The following is a 20,976-nucleotide window of genomic DNA, read 5'->3' as shown; positions in this document are numbered from 1 at the left end:
TAGCAAATCTATGCCTATGGGGTGGTCATTTTCTGCATTTCAATAGCATTGGATTCAGTAATTATTTGTTAAGAAATACTATAAAATCATACACAAGCAGTGGAATAAGTGTGTCAAACCAGACAAAATTTAAAATAGACCCTCTGTATTATGGAACGAAGTCATGACGAATCGGTCATGTTTACTGAAACAATTAGATGAAAAGCGATACTATTTGAAGGGCGCAATTAACGTTACATATTAGATACAAAAAATGAAGTGGCCTACCTCTGGAGACTCATCTGGCAGACCAAACACTTCTGCAAAGTCTGTGGGATTTTTCCTCAGAGTCTGGTCAGCAGGCAGAGTGTTGTCATTGTAAGATGTCACGAACTTAAAGTCACTGGTTCTAGACCCTGTTGTCAAGTAGGCGTCATAATTATAAGTGCTGCGTAAAGTTCCAGTGCCGTCAACATCTGCGTAATTAGGAGGGAGATAAGCGCTGGGGATGGCAACTGCTCCATCAAACAATAGTCTGGGCTTCCTCCTGCGACAAAACCTCACACCCAGGATGATGATAATGAAGGTCAGGAAAAACGTGGAAACGGACACCAGCGCGATGATCAGATAAGAGGTCAGTTTAGAATTCTTCTCATCATAAGAAATATCCTTCAGTTCTGGGACCTCAGCCAAGTTATCAGAAATAAGTAAATACATGGAACAGGTGGCAGAGAGAGAGGGCTGTCCGTTATCTTTCACTGACACAATAAGGTTCTGTTTCATGCTGTCAGATTCAGAAATGTCCCGCTGTGTCCTGATCTCTCCGCTGTGGAGACCAATACTGAAAAGCCCCGGATCAGTGGATTTGACTATATGATACGACAGCCAGGCGTTCTGGCCGGAGTCCGTGTCCACCGCTATCACTTTGGACACCAGAGAGCCTCCGTGTGCAGCTTTGGGGACCAGCTCGGTCATGAAGGAGTTGCCCTCCGGGGCGGGGTACAGTATCTGAGGAGAGTTATCATTCACATCCGATATGAACACACTGACGGTCACGTTGCTGCTGAGCGGAGGAGAACCATTGTCTCTGGCCATCACGTGCACTTTAAAACTCCTGAACTGTTCATAATCAAACGACCTCACGGCGTGGATCACCCCCGTGTCTCCGTTAACAGATAGATAAGAGGACATCGGGGCTCCGTTCACCTCACCAGGTAACAGAGAATAAATCACTGTACCGTTTTGTCTCCAGTCGGGGTCTCGAGCAGTAACGGAACATAAAGTGGAGCCAGGTTTGTTATTTTCAGTCACATATGCGCTGTAGGACTGTTCCTCAAACACAGGTGGGTTGTCGTTGATGTCTGCTACAGATAACTGAACAGTTTTAGAGGAGGACAGAGGTGGAGAGCCCTCGTCAGTGGCAGTGATTGTAAGGTTGTAATCAGACACTAGTTCACGGTCCAGTTGTCCTGTAGTCACCAGAGAATAGTAGTTTTTAATAGAAGGAACCAACTTAAAAGGGACATTTTGCTGAATGGAGCAGCGGACCTGTCCGTTATTCTCAGAGTCTCTGTCCTGCACATTAATGATGCCCACCTCTGTACCAGGTGACACATTCTCAGGTATGGCATTAGTCAAAGATTTCAAATGTATCACAGGGGCATTGTCATTTACATCAATAAGATCTATGTAAACCTTAGCGTAGGAGCTTAATCCTAAACCATCTTTTGCCATGACACGAAGTTCAAATGAATTCTTCTTCTCAAAGTCTATGCTGCCAATTAATTTAACTTCCCCAGTAGCCCTTTCAATAGAAAACAGTTTTCCATCAGTTTCTGAAACATGACCAAAGTCATACCTAACCTCACCATTAACACCATCATCTGCATCAGTAGCACTCACTGTGATCACAACAGTATCTAGAGGAGAGTTTTCAGGCAGACTGGCTTTATAAACGGCCTGGCTAAACACTGGGGCGTTATCATTAGCATCCAGTACCGTGATGTACATGATCACAGTACCTGATCTCTGTGGAGAACCACCATCAACAGCTGTTAGAAGCAAATTAATCTCTTGTTGTTTCTCTCTGTCAAGTTTATTCTCTAGAACAAGTTCAGCTTTATTAGCATCAATCATTAGAATAAAATTTTCATTCTTTTGTAGGCTGTACCTCTGAACTGAATTTTGACCAATGTCATCGTCATGTGCTTCCTCTATTACGAAACGAGTGCCCTTTTCCGCCGACTCACTTATTTCCATTCGAATTAAATCCCTTTTGAATTGGGGGAAGTTGTCGTTGATATCTTGAATATGTAGATTTATACGATGCAATTCCAGTGGATTCTCAAGTACAAGATCCTGGGATAAAATGCAAGATGGTTTAGTGCCACAAAGACTCTCTCTGTCAATCCGCTCAGCGACACTTAAATCCCCGGTTTTCAAGTTCACAACACAAAATCGTTCGTTATTCCCTTCTGTATCAATACGAGCCTTGCGAGTTGATAGTGTATTTATATCCAGACCAAGATCTTTGGCTATATTTCCAATGACAGTTCTTGGTTTCATCTCTTCTGGGATAGAATAGCTCACCTCGGCACATACATTTTGCAGCGCAAGGAGACAGACGACAAAGCGAGAAACCAGGCCAAGCTTTGAAAATCCTTCGTGTTCCATTATATAAAATGAGAAATATCCGCTGAGACAAAATATTTAAAAGGTACTTCGTTTAACTCGGTAATTCGTTTAAGATGGACTAAATCAGACAAATCCAAAGCCAGAAATCAGCATCGTTATTCCACAGCCGCAACATAACTGGAAACACAGCTTGAGAACAATGGGTGGAGACGGTATGCTACACGACATTGTACTATCTCTCGTAAACTGGCAGACAGCGACACAGTGTGTTCGTTTGAAATTGAGCAGGTGATAAAATGCGAAGCACATGTTTGACACATGTATAACACGCATAGACATTTGATGTAAAGATACTGAACGGGGCTTTCAAGACTTACTTGCAAAATGTAAATAATACTATTCCCGTTTTCTGTATACATTTAACTGACATATGGGTCTTTAAAGGGAACCGATATACCGGTAGCAACGTATACAGACATGCCTTAGAAATGCCTCCCGTGTAACAACCTACCATGATTTCAGCACCATTGACAGAGCTTATTAGGATAAATCAGGAGATCAGCAAAAACGCCTGTTCCTAAAAACACTTCAAGAGAAAACCACCATGCATGGCTTCTAAAAAAAATAATTTATTTCTTCTTCAATGACCCACGAAACTTAGCAGCCTGTTAAAACATTTATATTCCAAAAGAAATATGCGCAAAATAACAGAATAACGTCAATGCTTCCGTGGCAGAACTCGGCGACCACGAACAAAAAGACTGGTGTTGGTCGGACTTAACACTGAAATGTGGTAAACTTGTAATTTTGTACAAATATTGGGGGTGTTGCTAGTACGCAAAAGTATGCCTGGGTCCAATTTAACACAGTCAGTAAAGCAGAAAAAAGGCCAATTTGTGTGAAATTAAGCATACTAACGAGAAAGCACAATTGATAATACTTAAAGCAGCAACTCTTAACCAGCATAAAAACTGAGTAACTTGTTGCGGATGAGTTGTAGCACTGTAGGAGCATTGTGTTGTCTATTGTAGGTCTATAAAGGGTCCAATATATCACGAGGGTTATTTCTGCAATTCCGCAGATGGCTGTCTGCCTTATACTGATGAATGTGAAGATTTTAAGCCACTTCTTTCCGAATAATTTACAGGTACATGTTATAAAAAAGGAAGGGAGTTCTAAAGATGTAAACACATTTGAACTAATGTCCTCGAGGTTATTTAAGACGCGTTTTAGGCTGCATTACATTGAATGGGTTTTATCCAGTTTATTTAAATATTTAGATGAGCAAACCTATTAGAAACACTTAATACAACGCACCCTAGTATCTTCGCCACAACCTCCACTTTCAGGCAAAATATCAACAACAATTAAAAACTACGTTTCACACAGCAGAAAATATAATATTTACTATTTTTGGAATGGATTTCATTGCAAGATGTACCTATTTATACTCACATCTGAATGCAGACTGTTTTAATGGTAACTTGCTTAACTTGAAACCATCTGGAAAATAAGATGTTTTAGAAGTATTTGGTATAGCTATAAAGTATGACCATGGTCGGCTCCATTAACAGTATAATTATAATAATAACAAAATAATCAAGTAAGAATGTCTGAATTTGTCTTGTGTGCGGGACCATGGACAGCGACACTTCATTAAAGGGCTGTAAAACAAAATTCCATCAACTTATAATAGAAAGTATAATAGGCTAGCAAAGGATGCAGAGGCAATGTTACAAAAGCAAACAGTTTAAACCATCGGTCCATGTTTTCCCATTCTCAGTATATACAAATTCAACCTCTTAATATTAGAGTTAGCTTGTGCTTAATTTACATAATGAATCTTCAGTCATTGAATGATTATATAAGGAAAACAATTTAAGACTATGGTTAGACAATGTAATGACTGATTTTTTCTTGTCTTTTGATTAAATATGTAGACTTATGTGATATAGCCTATATGTGTGCTTTACAGTCACAGGTGAATTGTAGCTGAACTCTCATGTGAAATACAAAACCGTTTATTCTTAAATTCTTACCTGTGAAGAATCGTCAGAATCACCAAAAGCTTCGAGAAAGTCTGATGGACTTTTTCTTATAGTCTGGTCTGCAGGGAGGGTGTTGTCATTATAGGTACTGACGAACTTAAAGTCACTGGTTCTGGATCCTGTTGTCAAGTAGGCGTCATAATTATAAGTGCTGCGTAAAGTTCCTGTGCCGTCAACATCTGCGTAATTAGGAGGGAGATAAGCGCTGGGGATGGCAACTGCTCCATCAAACAACAGTCTGGGCTTTCTCCTGCGACAAAACCTCACACCCAGGATGATGATAATGAAGGTCAGAAAAAAGGTGGATACAGACACCAACGCGATGATCAGATAAGAGGTCAGTTTGGAATTCTTCTCATCATAAGAAATATCCTTCAGTTCTGGGACCTCAGCCAAGTTATCAGAAATAAGTAAATACATGGAACAGGTGGCAGAGAGAGAGGGCTGTCCGTTATCTTTCACTGACACAATAAGGTTCTGTTTCATGCTGTCAGATTCAGAAATGTCCCGCTGTGTCCTGATCTCTCCGCTGTGGAGACCAATACTGAAAAGTCCCGGATCAGTGGACTTGACTATATGATAGGACAGCCAGGCGTTCTGTCCGGAGTCCGCGTCCACCGCTATCACTTTGGACACCAGAGAGCCTCCGTGTGCAGCTTTGGGGACCAGCTCGGTCATGAAGGAGTTGCCCTCCGGGGCGGGGTACAGTATCTGAGGAGAGTTGTCATTCACATCCGATATGAACACACTGACGGTCACGTTGCTACTGAGCGGAGGAGAACCGTTGTCTCTGGCCATCACGTGGACTTTAAAACTCCTGAACTGTTCATAATCAAACGACCTCACAGCGTGGATCACCCCCGTGTCTCCGTTAACAGATACATAGGAGGACACCGGGGCTCCGTTCACCTCACCAGGTAACAGAGAATAAATCACTGTACCGTTTTGTCTCCAGTCGGGGTCTCGAGCAGTAACGGAACATAAAGTGGAGCCAGGTTTGTTATTTTCAGTCACATATGCGCTGTAGGACTGTTCCTCAAACACAGGTGGGTTGTCGTTGATGTCTGCTACAGATAACTGAACAGTTTTAGAGGAGGACAGAGGTGGAGAGCCCTCGTCAGTGGCAGTGATTGTAAGATTGTAATCAGACACTAGTTCACGGTCCAGTTGTCCTGTAGTCACCAGAGAATAGTAGTTTTTAATAGAAGGAACCAACTTAAAAGGGGCGCCTTGCTGAATGGAGCAGCGGACCTGTCCGTTATTCTCAGAGTCTCTGTCCTGCACGTTAATGATGCCCACCTCTGTACCAGGTGACACATTCTCAGGTATGGGGTTAGTCAAGGATTTCATATATATCACTGGAGCGTTGTCATTAACATCAGTGATATCAATTATCACTTTGGAATCAGAGGAAAGTCCATAACTATCTTTGGCATCGATTCGCATTTCATATTTAGAATCACTCTCGAAATCGAGTGGCCCTGTGACTTTTATCTCTCCAGTTTTACTGTTCAATGAGAAAACTTTTTTAGCCCTTTCTGAAATGCGGCTAAATTCATATGTCACTTCTCCATTGACTCCTTCGTCTGCATCAGTGGCACTTACTATGATGACAACAGTCTCAAGGGCAGAGTTTTCAGGTAGACTGGCTTTATAAACCGCTTGGTCAAACATAGGGGCGTTATCATTAGCATCCAACACAGTCACGTGTACAATGGCAGTTCCTGATCTTTGTGGATTACCACCATCAACGGCCATGAGCACGAAATTTAAATCGTGTTGTTTTTCACGGTCGAGCTCGTTATCTAACACCAACTCGACGTTCTTAGACCCATCAGTATCCTCTCGAACAGATAAAACAAAATGTTCATTCTTCTGTAAACTGTATTGTTTAACTGTATTTTGTCCGATGTCAGCGTCATGTGCTTCACTGACACGATATCGAGCTCCTTTGGCGGCTGATTCTCTTATTTCCAGTTTAATGTTATCCTTTGGAAAAACAGGTGAATTGTCGTTTACATCCTGAATGAGCAGTGAAATGCGGTGCAGCTCCAAAGGGCTTTCTAGGACTAATTCGAATTTAAGCATACACGAAACCTTCTCCCCGCAAAGCTCCTCTCTGTCAATCCTTTCCCTCATTACAAGATTTCCCGTTTTTAGATCAATATCGCAGTAATGCTGGTACTTCTCCTCAGTATCAAGACGGGCTTTACGAGAAGACAATTTTCCTACTTCTAGTCCGAGATCCTTGGCAATATTTCCAACAATGGATCCGGGTCTCATCTCCTCTGGAACAGAATAGCTGAGGTCTGCAACGGTGGTGTCGACTAAAAGAACAAATCCATAGACAAAGCTCCACAACGATTGTCCTTTGAGGTCCATTGTTTCTCTCGTATTATGATACGAACACGCCAATCTTCATACAGGCGCCGATTAAATCAAAACGTTATTGCTACAGTACGTATAGCCGCTCCTACAACAATGGCAGGCCTGTTGTTTAATGCTGGTGGAGTAGGTGGAGAAATGAACCTCCCCATATCTGCAAGTAAGCAGCGACGCCGTGAGTTTATTTGGAATATTACAGATTTATAACTACTGGACCAACATAGGATGCCGCAGTACTGCCATGGTGTTCTCAACACTGCAGCGTAATATTTCATTATTAACACACAGAGAATGTTTTGCCAGGAAGGTTTTGATATGTTTGTAATAGGTGTATGCAGAGTAAACACCGTTCAGCACCATGGACAGAGTCTGAACGATTAAGAGTAGACCAACAGATTTCCTTCATGTAACATTTATGCTCTTAAAGTTTCTGCACTGACTATTCAACTAGCAGTACACTGTCTCCTGAAAATTGCGTTTATATATTACTAAATAGGTTTTCAATTACGTTGCCGTGAACACGCAATGACTGCCTGGATTATTTTCACAGGCAACGAGTTTTCGAATAAATTAAGCAGTACATTTTCGCGTGAAAGATTGTGGTTTCCGTTAAATGTCAATAGATACGTCGTGTCTTGAGCTTAAATCCATTGCGGACTTTTTATGTATTAATCAAAGACCATAATATTTCCCTAACCGTAATCAAGTGCTGCCAGTTCCTGAACATAACCACAAAAACGTATAATAATGCTGTAGCGACTACGAGCGGATATTGTATCCCAAGATCTGATATTACGTTGTCATTGAACATTTACTTGTTTGTTCTGTATCAACATTTTTGCGACTTGCCAGATACTTTCATAAAAAACATTGCTCATTATGTCGACAGCAAACGGGATTATGTTCCCCTGTAAACGTATTCCTGTTACAAATTAGTAGCATACAAGCATAATTTCTAGGACACATGATAGCATAAAAAGTAATTCTGAGTTAACATCACAAGTGACAGGGGAAATATTACAACATTATTAAACAAAGAAGCCAAAAGCTTGTTTCCATTTTAAACAAAATATGCCACCTATCAGTGGCTACAAAATGCTTGTATCTTAACAAGTAGTGAGGAAATAATAAGCTTGCTTGTTTTCCTTTTTTCTCAAGAAGTCCTTTAGTGGATTCAAAACAAAAAACAAATAGATTGGAATATGAAATTCAAAGGCATATGTGTTTTTTTTTTATTATTTCAATAGCATTGGATTCATTAATTATTTGTTAAATACTACAAAATCATACTCAAGCAGTGGACTAAATGTGTCAAACCAGACAAAATTTAAATGACACCTTCTATATTATGGAACGAAGTCATGACGAATCGGTCATGTTTACTGAAACAATTAGATGAAAAGCGATACTATTTGAAGGGCGCAATCAACGTTACATGTTAGATACAAAAAATGAAGTGGCCTACCTCTGGAGACTCATCTGGCAGACCAAACACTTCTGCAAAGTCTGTTGGATTTTTCCTCAGAGTCTGGTCAGCAGGCAGAGTGTTGTCATTGTAAGATGTCACGAACTTAAAGTCACTGGTTCTAGACCCTGTTGTCAAATAAGCATCATAATTATAAGTGCTGCGTAAAGTTCCTGTGCCGTCAACATCTGCGTAATTAGGAGGGAGATAAGCGCTGGGGATGGCAACTGCTCCATCAAACAACAGTCTGGGCTTTCTCCTGCGACAAAACCTCACACCCAGGATGATGATGATGAATGTCAGAAAAAAGGTGGAAACTGACACCAGCGCGATGATCAGATAAGAGGTCAGTTTGGAATTCTTCTCATCATAAGAAATATCCTTCAGTTCTGGGACCTCAGCCAAGTTATCAGAAATAAGTAAATACATGGAACAGGTGGCAGAGAGAGAGGGCTGTCCGTTATCTTTCACTGCCACTATAAGGTTCTGTTTCATGCTGTCAGATTCAGAAATGTCCCGCTGTGTCCTGATCTCTCCGCTGTGGAGACCAATACTGAAAAGTCCCGGATCAGTGGATTTGACTATATGATAGGACAGCCAGGCGTTCTGTCCGGAGTCCGCGTCCACCGCTATCACTTTGGACACCAGAGAGCCTCCGTGTGCAGCTTTGGGGACCAGCTCGGTCATGAAGGAGTTGCCCTCCGGGGCGGGGTACAGTATCTGAGGAGAGTTGTCATTCACATCCGATATGAACACACTGACGGTCACGTTGCTGCTGAGCGGAGGAGAACCGTTGTCTCTGGCCATCACGTGGACTTTAAAACTCCTGAACTGTTCATAATCAAACGACCTCACAGCGTGGATCACCCCCGTGTCTCCGTTAACAGATACATAGGAGGACACCGGGGCTCCGTTCACCTCACCAGGTAACAGAGAATAAATCACTGTACCGTTTTGTCTCCAGTCGGGGTCTCGAGCGGTAACGGAACATAAAGTGGAGCCAGGTTTGTTATTTTCAGTCACATATGCGCTGTAGGACTGTTCCTCAAACACAGGTGGGTTGTCGTTGATGTCTGCTACAGATAACTGAACAGTTTTAGAGGAGGACAGAGGTGGAGAGCCCTCGTCAGTGGCAGTGATTGTAATGTTGTAATCAGATACTTGTTCACGGTCCAGTTGTCCTGTAGTCACCAGAGAATAATAGTTTTTAATAGAAGGAACCAACTTAAAAGGGGCATTTTGCTGAATGGAGCAGCGGACCTGTCGGTTATTCTCAGAGTCTCTGTCCTGCACGTTAATGATGCCCACCTCTGTACCAGGTGACACATTCTCAGGTATGGGGTTATTAAGAGATTTTAAATTTATTTCAGGTGGATTGTCATTAACGTCGGAGATTTGAATGATAACTTTGGACTCTGAGGTGAGGCCATATCCATCTTTGGCGTCAACGCGCATTTCATACATTGACTCCTCCTCGAAATCCAAAGGCCCTATTACTTTAATTTCTCCTGAGGTGTGATTTAAAGCAAATACTCTTCTTCCTGATTCTGAAATGCGACTTAATTCATAAGTCACCTCACCATTTAGACCTTCATCTGCATCAGTTGCAGCCACTGTAACAACTACAGTATCTAGAGGAGAGTTTTCAGGCAGAATAGCTTCATACACGGTTTGGCTAAACACAGGAGCGTTATCATTAGCATCCAGGACAGTCACATGCACAGTTGCAGTGCCAGTTCTTTGAGGGCTGCCTCCATCTAGTGCAGTAAGCAGTAGTCTCAATTCCTGCTCCTCCTCGCGGTCTAACTCCTTATCCAACACTAGCTCTGCAAATTTACCCCCATCTGATTTTGACTGAATTTTAAGCACTAAATAATTGTTCGCCTGTAATGCATAGCTTTGAACTGTGTTTTGGCCAATATCTACATCGTGCGCCTCCAAAACACGGAAACGAGATCCTTTTAGAGCGAATTCGTTTATTTCTATCTTGATTTCATCTTTAGTAAATACAGGTGGATTATCATTAATATCATGTATTTGTAGTGAAATGCGGTGCAATTCAAGAGGTGCCTCTAAGATCAAGTCAAATTTAAGGATACAAGATGCCTTTTCGCCGCAAAGCGCTTCTCTGTCAATTCTTTCAGCTACAATCAAATCTCCAGTGTTAAGATTTATGTCACAGTACCGTTTACGGTTCGGTTCGCTGTCAATGCGGGCCTTCCGAGCAGATAACTTCCCCACGTTCAGCCCAAGGTCCTTTGCTATATTTCCTATAACAGATGCGGGTTTCATTTCCTCGGGAAAAGAATAGCTCACGTCTCCATTACCGATGTGAATCAACTGAAGAAAGACAGCAAAGCTGTAAAGCAGGCCCGTCGCTGAATATCCATTGTCTGCCATCATGAGACAAGAGTGGAAAACAACTCAATAACGTTGAATGGTGTTAATTATCCCGGTATGAAAATCTGGTCCAATATCTGTTACATTTGCAAACAGCGTATATGTAGCGAATGGTTGACCAAAGCACCTCCAGAACTGTAATTTGACAAGGAGATTGAGCCTACAGTGACAAAGCACGAGCAAGGGGTGGAGGTGTTTTCCTCTGCTGGTGAACAGCGACACTATGAGTTCAATTTAATCTCTGCATGTGAAAGATCAACACTTAATATATACAATATAACTAACTGGTTTATTTGTTAATTTCATCATAATTCGGTACCGTAAACACGAACAAGGACATGTAATGGATATTTGAGTCAATTAATAGTTATTTAGGAGTTTTACTATAATAAACACATACTATGTATGGAGAGAAAAAAATAAACAAATTGGTTAAAAAAGGCCATGTTTAGTATTCGATTTAGAAAGAAAAAAGACAATAGGAAGCCAACCTGCAAATCAACCGTCTTTAAGTTGGCTCAAACCATTTTATCTCTGGCTGCAGATGAAAAATATTACTTTCTGTAAATTCAGCATCAAGTAAAAATGTCATACTTTCTGGCGAGGGTACCACTGATGTGCAGAAAAGATAAACCACATTCACACAAGGTATTAGAGAGATGAACAGTAGCGGTATCTTAGAGTAGAATAGGAAGTGTAAAAAGGATAGAGCTAAAAGTCAAACTAAAGGCTACAATTGAAAAATTATACACAAAGCCTACATTAACACATGACAGCCATTCATGTCCTTAGACAATATAAACATATACCTGAGAGCTACACTGGAAAAAATAGCCTTAATCAAGTGTCTTGCTATAGAATATGTTCATAAACTTAGCGATCTATCATGCTCATGTGTACTTTAATGATGTACTTCCATTGTTGTACACGCAAAACATCTACTACTATCTCTAATCCCTATTCAGAATCAACACATTGACAAGAAAGGAGAGGTTACCTGGAATCAGTCTCGAAAGCCCTATTGCACTGCATACAACTACCATATCTGGATACATCCAGGGCAAGGGCATATTTACAACGAGGAGTAAGAAGCAGGTTTTGATGGCCCAAGGAGTCTTTAAGGTTCTACTTTGTAAAATTTAAAAGGGCTATCATGAATAGGGATCAGTTCTTAGAATGTGTCAATGAGTGTCGTCATATCCCTCTAGTGTTAGCTTGTGGGAGACCTGAGCATTATCTTCTCCACTGAAAACACATTTGGGGACAGGCATGAAGATTGGGTAGATTTTTTTATGTCTATGCTTGCTGGTGTGCTCATTATTGATGTAAACTGGTGGAATCAGTCTCTCTCACTCTACTAGTGTATGGTTTGCACTTCTGCTTTGATTTAGTTTTGTAACTGTGATCTTTGTACATAGCAATATATGTGGTCTCATGAATTTCCTGCTACCAACATTTCAATGACTTGCATACTTGGCATTGTTCATTTTTTAAGTTACATTTTGGTTAATCAGTCTTTGGTTGAAGTCAAGGGTCTTTTCTTCATTTGTTTTACCATCCTTTAAGACTGTAGAAAAATAGATTAATCCATGTGTCACAACAACAGTTCATTGTAATCAAACAAGCACAAAACATATCCAAGGCCACTTCACTTGTGTCCATAGTTGAGACAATGGCTGTTTATTACCATAACAAATGCATATGTATAGCTTAGCGGTGTGGCTAAAAAAATAACATTTTTAAGCCTTGATGAGACACATTTACCAAAAGATTATTAATCAAAATATTATTTCAGACTAACCAGCCTTTTATAAATGCCACTCGATTTTCACAAGCTAGTACCAGCATTTTAACATTCATCATTAGGGCTTTTTAATTTTTTTTGAAGACAAAAATAAACCACATGTGCTTGACTCTAGTGAAACAATGAAACAGTGAATTCTGGTAAGCAGTATATGGTGACAGTAAAGTGTAATGTTGGGGCATATCAGACCAGCACTACATTGAATGGTGGTACACAGTATCAGACCAGACCTCCAAAAAAATTCTCAAAAATTTACTGTAAATGTTCTCTGTATCACCCAGGTGGTGCCACATAGTGCTATTTTGAATGAAAGATAATCAGCTGACCAAAGTCTGCGTGGGGAAAAAACAGCAGTGGATCAAAGTCATGGTCATCATACTCATACTCAGTCTAAAAGAAAACAATGCTGAAGTAGTATAATAGTGTTTTGATGTAGAGAGAACATTCTGTCAAGAAAACTCAAGAGGTAGATCCTCACAATCTGCCAGCTCTAAAAGCAAAAAGGAGCTTGTGATTCAACAGGCCCACGAATCAAATTAGCTTTATATTTTATATATTTTTTGTGGGTACTAAGTTTAACATTTAGAGACAAGGCATCCTATCCTTGTCCGTGACTTCACATTTTTTCACGTATTATAATAATAATAATTAGTATTATCGTTATAAATATTATTATTATTAATGTCCAAAAGGATACTATTATTGCCACACCACTAGATCGATACACTGAATGTACAACTTCACACAACACAGTATACTCTAATACATTCCCTGTTCCCTCAGTGGCTGAAGAGAGAATTGGATCAATGATTTGCCAATTTATTTGAAAAAACAAAAATATCTGATCTTTGCAGCCTAACGGATAATGGAACGCATTAAAATATAAGACATTGGAGATATTTTACTAAACACCACAACAGCAAAATCTGACATGAATAACCAAAGGAATTTAGTTATATCTGTGAACAGACATGAAAATATTCTTTCTATAATGGAAAACCCCGCCGAAAAACAGAGTGACATTATGTTTAAATTGAGTCTTCAATAAATTAAATAATTCCTACCTCTGGAAATTCATCGGACTCTCCAAATACATCAGCAAAGTCTGATGGACTTTTCCTCAGAGTCTGGTCAGCAGGCAGAGTGTTGTCATTGTAAGATGTTACGAACTTAAAGTCACTGGTTCTAGATCCTGTTGTCAAGTAGGCGTCATAATTATAAGTGCTGCGTAAAGTCCCTGTGCCGTCAACATCTGCGTAATTAGGAGGGAGATAAGCGCTGGGGATGGCAACTGCTCCATCAAACAACAGTCTGGGCTTTCTCCTGCGACAAAACCTCACACCCAGGATAATGATAATGAATGTCAGAAAAAACGTGGAAACTGACACCAGCGCGATGATCAGATAAGAGGTCAGTTTGGAATTCTTCTCATCATAAGAAATATCCTTCAGTTCTGGGACCTCAGCCAAGTTATCAGAAATAAGTAAATACATGGAACAGGTGGCAGAGAGAGAGGGCTGTCCGTTATCTTTCACTGCCACAATGAGATTCTGTTTCATGCTGTCAGATTCAGAAATGTCCCGCTGTGTCCTGATCTCTCCGCTGTGGAGACCAATACTGAAAAGTCCCGGATCAGTGGATTTGACTATATGATAGGACAGCCAGGCGTTCTGTCCGGAGTCTGCGTCCACCGCTATCACTTTGGATACCAGAGAGCCTCCGTGTGCAGCTTTGGGGACCAGCTCAGTCATGAAGGAGTTGCTCTCTGGGGCGGGGTACAGTATCTGAGGAGAGTTGTCATTCACATCCGATATGAACACACTGACGGTCACGTTGCTGCTGAGCGGAGGAGAACCGTTGTCTCTGGCCATCACGTGGACTTTAAAACTCCGGAACTGTTCATAATCAAACGACCTCACAGCGTGGATCACCCCCGTGTCCCCGTTAACAGATACATAGGAGGACACCGGGGCTCCGTTCACCTCACCAGGTAACAGAGAATAAATCACTGTACCGTTTTGTCTCCAGTCGGGGTCTCGAGCAGTAACGGAACATAAAGTGGAGCCAGGTTTGTTATTTTCAGTCACATATGCGCTGTAGGACTGTTCCTCAAACACAGGTGGGTTGTCGTTGATGTCTGCTACAGATAACTGAACAGTTTTAGAGGAGGACAGAGGTGGAGAGCCCTCGTCAGTGGCAGTGATTGTAAGATTGTAATCAGACGCTAGTTCACGGTCCAGTTGTCCTGTAGTCACCAGAGAATAGTAGTTTTTAATAGAAGGAACCAACTTAAAGGGGGCGCCTTGCTGAATGGAGCAGCGGACCTGTCCGTTATTCTCAGAGTCTCTGTCCTGCACATTAATGATGCCCACCTCTGTACCAGGTGACACATTCTCAGGTATGGGATTAGACAGTGAATTCAGATCTATGACTGGAGCATTGTCATTTACATCCGTAACATCTATTATAATTTTGGCGTATGAGGTTAGCCCTAAACCATCTTTAGCTTGCACTCTCATTTCAAAAGAACTACTGTCTTCAAAGTCAATCATGCCAGTTACTCTAATTTCTCCTGTTTTAGGATCAATTGAGAAAACATTTACATCGCCATCAGATATGTGGCCGAAGTCATATGTCACATCTCCATTCACTCCTTCATCTGCGTCAGTAGCACTGACACGAATCACTGTGGTATCTGGAGGAGAGTTTTCCGGCAGACTGGCTTTATAAACGGCCTGGCTAAACACTGGGGCGTTATCATTAGCATCCAGTACAGTGACGTGGATGACTACCGTTCCTGATCTCTGAGGAGAGCCACCATCTAAAGCTGTGAGAAGCAAATTTATCTCTTTTTGTTTCTCTCGATCAAGTTTATTCTCCAGCACGAGTTCAACCTTGTTGCTGTCAACAGCAAGAATAAAGTTGTCGTTCTGCTGTAGGTTGTACCTTTGAACAGCATTTTGACCTACATCTGCGTCATGGGCCTCCTCGATTGAGAAGCGGTTACCCTTTTCAGCTGACTCCCTTATTTCCATTTCAATCAAATTATCCCTAAATTTTGGCGAGTTATCATTTACATCTTGAATATGAAGAGTTATACGATGAAGCTCCAGAGGATTTTCTAGAACCAGATCTACTTTTAAAACACACGAGGGTCTCTTGCTGCAAAGGCTTTCTCTATCAATTCTTTCCGATATAATCAAATCTCCGGTACCCTGATTAATGTCGCAATACCGTTTACGAGTCCCCTGAAAATCAACACGGGCCTTTCGTGAAGATAAAGTACTAAGATCAACACCGAGATCTTTGGCTATATTTCCAATAACAGAGTCGCGTTTCATCTCTTCTGGAATAGAATAACTCAGGTCTCCATAAACGAGGTGCAGCGTTACAAAGAAGGAAGCAAAGCAGAAGATCGGGCGAAGCACTGAAAATCCTTTGTCTCCCATCCTGAAACAAAGCGCTTCCTCGGCTTGTTAAATTCACTGTCCAGTGCGAAAAGTCATATATATATCCAAAAAGAGTCGATAAATCAAAACTCCACACCAGTGCACGCGATGAAATATAATCCGGGTTTGAATGGATTCTCTGGAACAAGGGTGGAGTGGTATGTGTTTGTGTTCTGTTAGTCAACAGCGACGCCATGAGCTGCTTTTTTTACATGCAAGACAATGTTATGCACCAAGTCTAAAATCACATTTCAGTAATATTCACTCATGTTCATATAAAATGCGCAGTATATGTTGAAATATACCACATTGCAATGGATAAGGCTCAGGGAAAAATAGTACAGCTCATTAAATATGACTGTTGCAGGTTTTCTGTGGTGTTATACTATTCTACCATACAAGCGGGAAATGTAATTATCCGAAAAGTACAAAATAATTCGTTCTGAACAAGATAAGATTAATAATTATGGCTGCAGTTTAACAGAGAGGAAGGTTCAGCACCACTGACAGCTACAGCATCTCACTATTGAATGAAGGATGTAACCTCATGTCAATACACAGGTGCATTTGTGGCATTTTTAATCGATATTAGTACTAGTACAACAAATGTCATTAAGCCTATTCAAATTCAGCAAATAGTCTAAAGGGAAAGAAGACACAGTATCTCCAATTCCCTTAGAAGTGATCCAGCACCACGGACAGCTACCTTCAGGTATTGAGGGCTGGTTGCACAAAGAAGACTTGCGTTACATTGTTATACTCACTTAAATTAGTCCCCCTTCTGTCCTTAGACTAGTCTAATGTGAGTTAGACAATTTAACCAAAGTAAACACTTAATTTTAGACCTAAAAAGGTTTTCCTCCCATTATTAAGCTAAATGAGAACTAGGAGCTGCATTGTTTCCACCATTAAATGAGACTTGCTAATAACAGAGAAAAATAGATAAAAAAAAAATAAAAAACAAGAAGTAAAATATTTTTGAAAGAGTGCACAGCTCAGTTTTATTACCAATGCTGATTCCCATTAATGCAGTTTCTGGGTAAAATGTCCTTATCACTGAAAATTATTTCATAAGGTCTATGTTTTCTGTTGGAATACATCTGGATGAAGCATGGTGTTGACCACATTTGATAGTTTACCAAGTACTGAACTAGTCCCACTTCTCATACTCATCAACTGACAGCTTTGTGAAAGTAACCAATCAGATGTGAAGACTGTTTGTCAGGAGTCATAATGAATATGTGTCCTTCTATATCTAGACCACCAAAATGTATCAAAAATGTTAAGCACAGTGGGTTGACAGGAACAAAAATTGAAAAAATACATGTTTCACGTACAGAGCACTTATCACTTCCATGGTTTGGAGGCAAAAGAATATTTTAAACATTTGCTGGCGTAATTTATAAGTAGATAATGAGAAGATAAATTAATTGTTCCTTCATTAACAACAAATTTCACTTCAACGACCGCACAGCATTTTAATAACAATTGGATTGTTGTAGCCAGGCAGACATCTCAACAAACGAGCCAAAATATCAATTGTGATAAGGAATTTAACTGGTTCCTACCTCTACAGACTCAGTCAAATCTTCAAAGGGATCAGCAAAGTCTGATGGACTTTTCCTCAGAGTCTGGTCAGCAGGCAGAGTGTTGTCATTGTAAGATGTTACGAACTTAAAGTCACTGGTTCTAGATCCTGTTGTCAAGTAGGCGTCATAATTATAAGTGCTACGTAAAGTTCCTGTGCCGTCAACATCTGCGTAATTAGGAGGGAGATAAGCGCTGGGGATGGCAACTGCTCCATCAAACAGCAGTCTGGGCTTTCTCCTGCGACAAAACCTCACACCCAGAATGATGATAATGAAGGTCAGAAAAAAGGTGGACACAGACACCAGCGCGATGATCAGATAAGAGGTCAGTTTGGAATTCTTCCCATCATAAGAAATATCCTTCAGGTTTGGGACCTCAGCCAAGTTATCAGAAATAAGTAAATACATGGAACAGGTGGCAGAGAGAGAGGGCTGTCCGTTATCTTTCACTGCCACTATAAGGTTCTGTTTCATGCTGTCAGATTCAGAAATGTCCCGCTGTGTCCTGATCTCTCCGCTGTGGAGACCAATACTGAAAAGTCCCGGATCAGTGGATTTGACTATATGATAGGACAGCCAGGCGTTCTGTCCGGAATCCGCGTCTACAGCTATCACTTTGGACACCAGAGAACCTCCATGTGCAGCTTTGGGGACCAGCTCGGTCATGAAGGAGTTGCCCTCCGGGGCGGGGTACAGTATCTGAGGAGAGTTGTCATTCACATCCGATATGAACACACTGACGGTCACGTTGCTGCTGAGCGGAGGAGAACCGTTGTCTCTGGCCATCACGTGGACTTTAAAACTCCTGAACTGTTCATAATCAAACGACCTCACGGCGTGGATCACCCCCGTGTCTCCGTTAACAGATACATAGGAGGACACCGGGGCTCCGTTCACCTCACCAGGTAACAGAGAATAAATCACTGTACCGTTTTGTCTCCAGTCGGGGTCCCAAGCAGTAACGGAACATAGAGTGGAGCCAGGTTTGTTATTTTCAGTCACATATGCGCTGTAGGACTGTTCCTCAAACACAGGTGGGTTGTCGTTGATGTCTGCTACAGATAACTGAACAGTTTTAGAGGAGGACAGAGGTGGAGAGCCCTCGTCAGTGGCAGTGATTGTAATGTTGTAATCAGACACTAGTTCACGGTCCAGTTGTCCTGTAGTCACCAGAGAATAGTAGTTTTTAATAGAAGGAACCAACTTAAAGGGGGCGCCTTGCTGAATGGAGCAGCGGACCTGTCCGTTATTCTCAGAGTCTCTGTCCTGCACATTAATGATGCCCACCTCTGTACCAGGTGACACATTCTCAGGTATGGGGTTAGACAGTGATTTCAGATATATCACTGGGGCATTGTCATTCATATCAGTAACATCTATTATAACTTTGGCGTACGAGGTTAGCCCTAAACCATCTTTAGCTTGTACTCTCATCTCAAAAGAACTCCTTTCTTCAAAGTCAATCACGCCAGTTACTCGAATTTCTCCTGTTTTCGGATCAATGGAAAATAAATTTACATCGTCGTCTGAAACATGACCAAAATGATATGTCACATCTCCATTCATTCCTTCATCTGCGTCAGTAGCACTGACATTAATTACTGTGGTACCTGGAGGAGAGTTTTCAGGCAGACTGGCTTTATAAACGGCCTGGCTAAACACTGGGGCGTTATCATTAGCATCCAGTACAGTGACGTGTATGACTACAGTTCCTGATCTCTGAGGAGAGCCACCATCTAAAGCAGTGAGAAGCAAATTAATCTCTTTTTGCTTTTCTCGATCAAGTTTATTTTCCAGTACAAGATCAACCTTGTTGCTGTCAACTGATAGGATAAAATGGTCGTTCTTTTCTAAGTTGTATCTTTGAACAGCATTTTGACCTATATCTGCGTCATGGGCCTCCTCGATTGGAAAACGACTACCCTTTTCAGCTAACTCACTTATTTCCATTTCAATCAATTTTTCTCTGAAATGTGGTGAGTTGTCGTTTACATCTTGGATAAAAAGACTTACACGGTGAAGTTCTAACGGATTTTCTAACACCAGATCTACTTTTAAAACACACGAGGGCTTCTTGCCACAAAGGCTTTCTCTGTCCATTCTCTCCGATGCGATCAGATCTCCTGTGTTCAGTTTAATGTCACAGTACCTTTTCTGAGTTCCCTGAAAATCAACACGGGCATGTCTTGAAGAAAAGGTGCCGCGGTTCAGACCGAGATCTTTGGCTATATTTCCAATAACAGCCTCGCGTTTCATCTCTTCTGGAATAGAATAGCTGAGATCTCCATAAGCGAGGCGCAGCGTTACGAAGAAGGAAACAAAGCAGAAGATCGGTCGAAGCACTGAGAGTCCTTTGTTTCCCATCCTGACACAAAACGCGTTCTCAGCTTGAACAAATTACTGTCCAGTGCGAAACATCCAATATGTCCAAAAAGTGTTAATAGATCAGCACTTCACAGCGGTATACATGATGAAATATATCTGGGGGTTTAACCGATTCTCGGAAAAAGCGTCGACTGATATCAATGCAGTATAGTGGGTGGAGTGGTGTGTGTATGTTTTCTGTTAGGCAACAGCGACGCCATGAGTCGCTACTTAGATAGACATTGGCAGTGCATTGTCTCCACAAAGTCTTAAACTAAGTTAAAGTAATATGCAGTCGTGTTCATATGGACTGTGCTCTGTGTCGAAAAAAGCTAGAATGCAATGGATAAGACTCAGAGAAAAATGACAAAAAGCTGAATCAATATAACTCTTTCATGAATTTACTGATGCTACACTATTCTACCATTCAAATAGAACAACATAAAATATCCATAGTAATCACTTCATAATTATTTCTAGACTAGATAAGACCAAGACTTATGGCTACAGCTCCTCAAACACCCAAGGTTCAGCACCATGGACAGCAACTCATTACTGAATAAAGGACGTGATTTTCATTTATGTCACTATACATCAATGTTGATATACGTGTGTGTGTGTGTGTGTGTGTGTGTGTGTTCGTGTGTGTGTGTTTGTGGCGATTGTTTTATCAATATATTATTATTGCTATTATTAATAATATTATTGTTATCAATATTATAATTATTATTATTGTTATTATTATTATTAGTTGTTGTAGAAGTAGTGGTAGTACAAAAATATAATTACGCCTATTCAAATTCCAACACTGCTAAAAGGAAAAAAGGTACAGTATCTGCAGTTGCATTTGTGCCTGAGA

The 20,976-nt window shown here is 41.0% G+C and overlaps 6 protein-coding genes across 6 annotated transcripts in view; all 6 read right to left on the bottom strand.

The window, feature by feature from the left end:
* Positions 1-20,976, bottom strand: part of LOC121902128 (protocadherin gamma-C5-like) — a 309,164-nt gene that overhangs the window by 284,848 nt on the left and 3,340 nt on the right. The gene's annotated exons all lie outside the window — the stretch shown is intronic.
* Positions 241-2,652, bottom strand: LOC121902221 (protocadherin gamma-A11-like). The gene has a single exon (XM_042419480.1). The coding sequence runs from the start codon at positions 2,650-2,652 to the stop codon at positions 241-243; it is 2,412 nt and encodes an 803-aa protein (XP_042275414.1).
* On the bottom strand, positions 4,641-7,043 carry LOC121902220 (protocadherin beta-15-like). The gene has a single exon (XM_042419479.1). The coding sequence runs from the start codon at positions 7,041-7,043 to the stop codon at positions 4,641-4,643; it is 2,403 nt and encodes an 800-aa protein (XP_042275413.1).
* Positions 8,485-10,983, bottom strand: LOC121902146 (protocadherin beta-16-like). Its single transcript, XM_042419391.1, has one exon. It carries the CDS (start codon positions 10,912-10,914, stop codon positions 8,485-8,487), a length of 2,430 nt encoding a protein of 809 aa, XP_042275325.1. The 5' UTR covers positions 10,915-10,983.
* LOC121902151 (protocadherin gamma-A11-like) lies at positions 13,586-16,190 on the bottom strand. Its single transcript, XM_042419397.1, has one exon. The coding sequence runs from the start codon at positions 16,162-16,164 to the stop codon at positions 13,765-13,767; it is 2,400 nt and encodes a 799-aa protein (XP_042275331.1). The 5' UTR covers positions 16,165-16,190; the 3' UTR covers positions 13,586-13,764.
* Positions 17,138-20,167, bottom strand: LOC121902152 (protocadherin beta-16-like). Its single transcript, XM_042419398.1, has one exon. It carries the CDS (start codon positions 20,115-20,117, stop codon positions 17,718-17,720), a length of 2,400 nt encoding a protein of 799 aa, XP_042275332.1. The 5' UTR covers positions 20,118-20,167; the 3' UTR covers positions 17,138-17,717.

Source organism: Thunnus maccoyii, chromosome 8 (genome assembly GCF_910596095.1).
Source record: "Thunnus maccoyii chromosome 8, fThuMac1.1, whole genome shotgun sequence".
In the NCBI taxonomy this organism is placed as follows: domain Eukaryota; kingdom Metazoa; phylum Chordata; class Actinopteri; order Scombriformes; family Scombridae; genus Thunnus; species Thunnus maccoyii.
The sequence above is the reverse complement of the archived record's forward strand: the minus strand, read 5'-3'. Positions and strand labels throughout refer to the sequence as shown.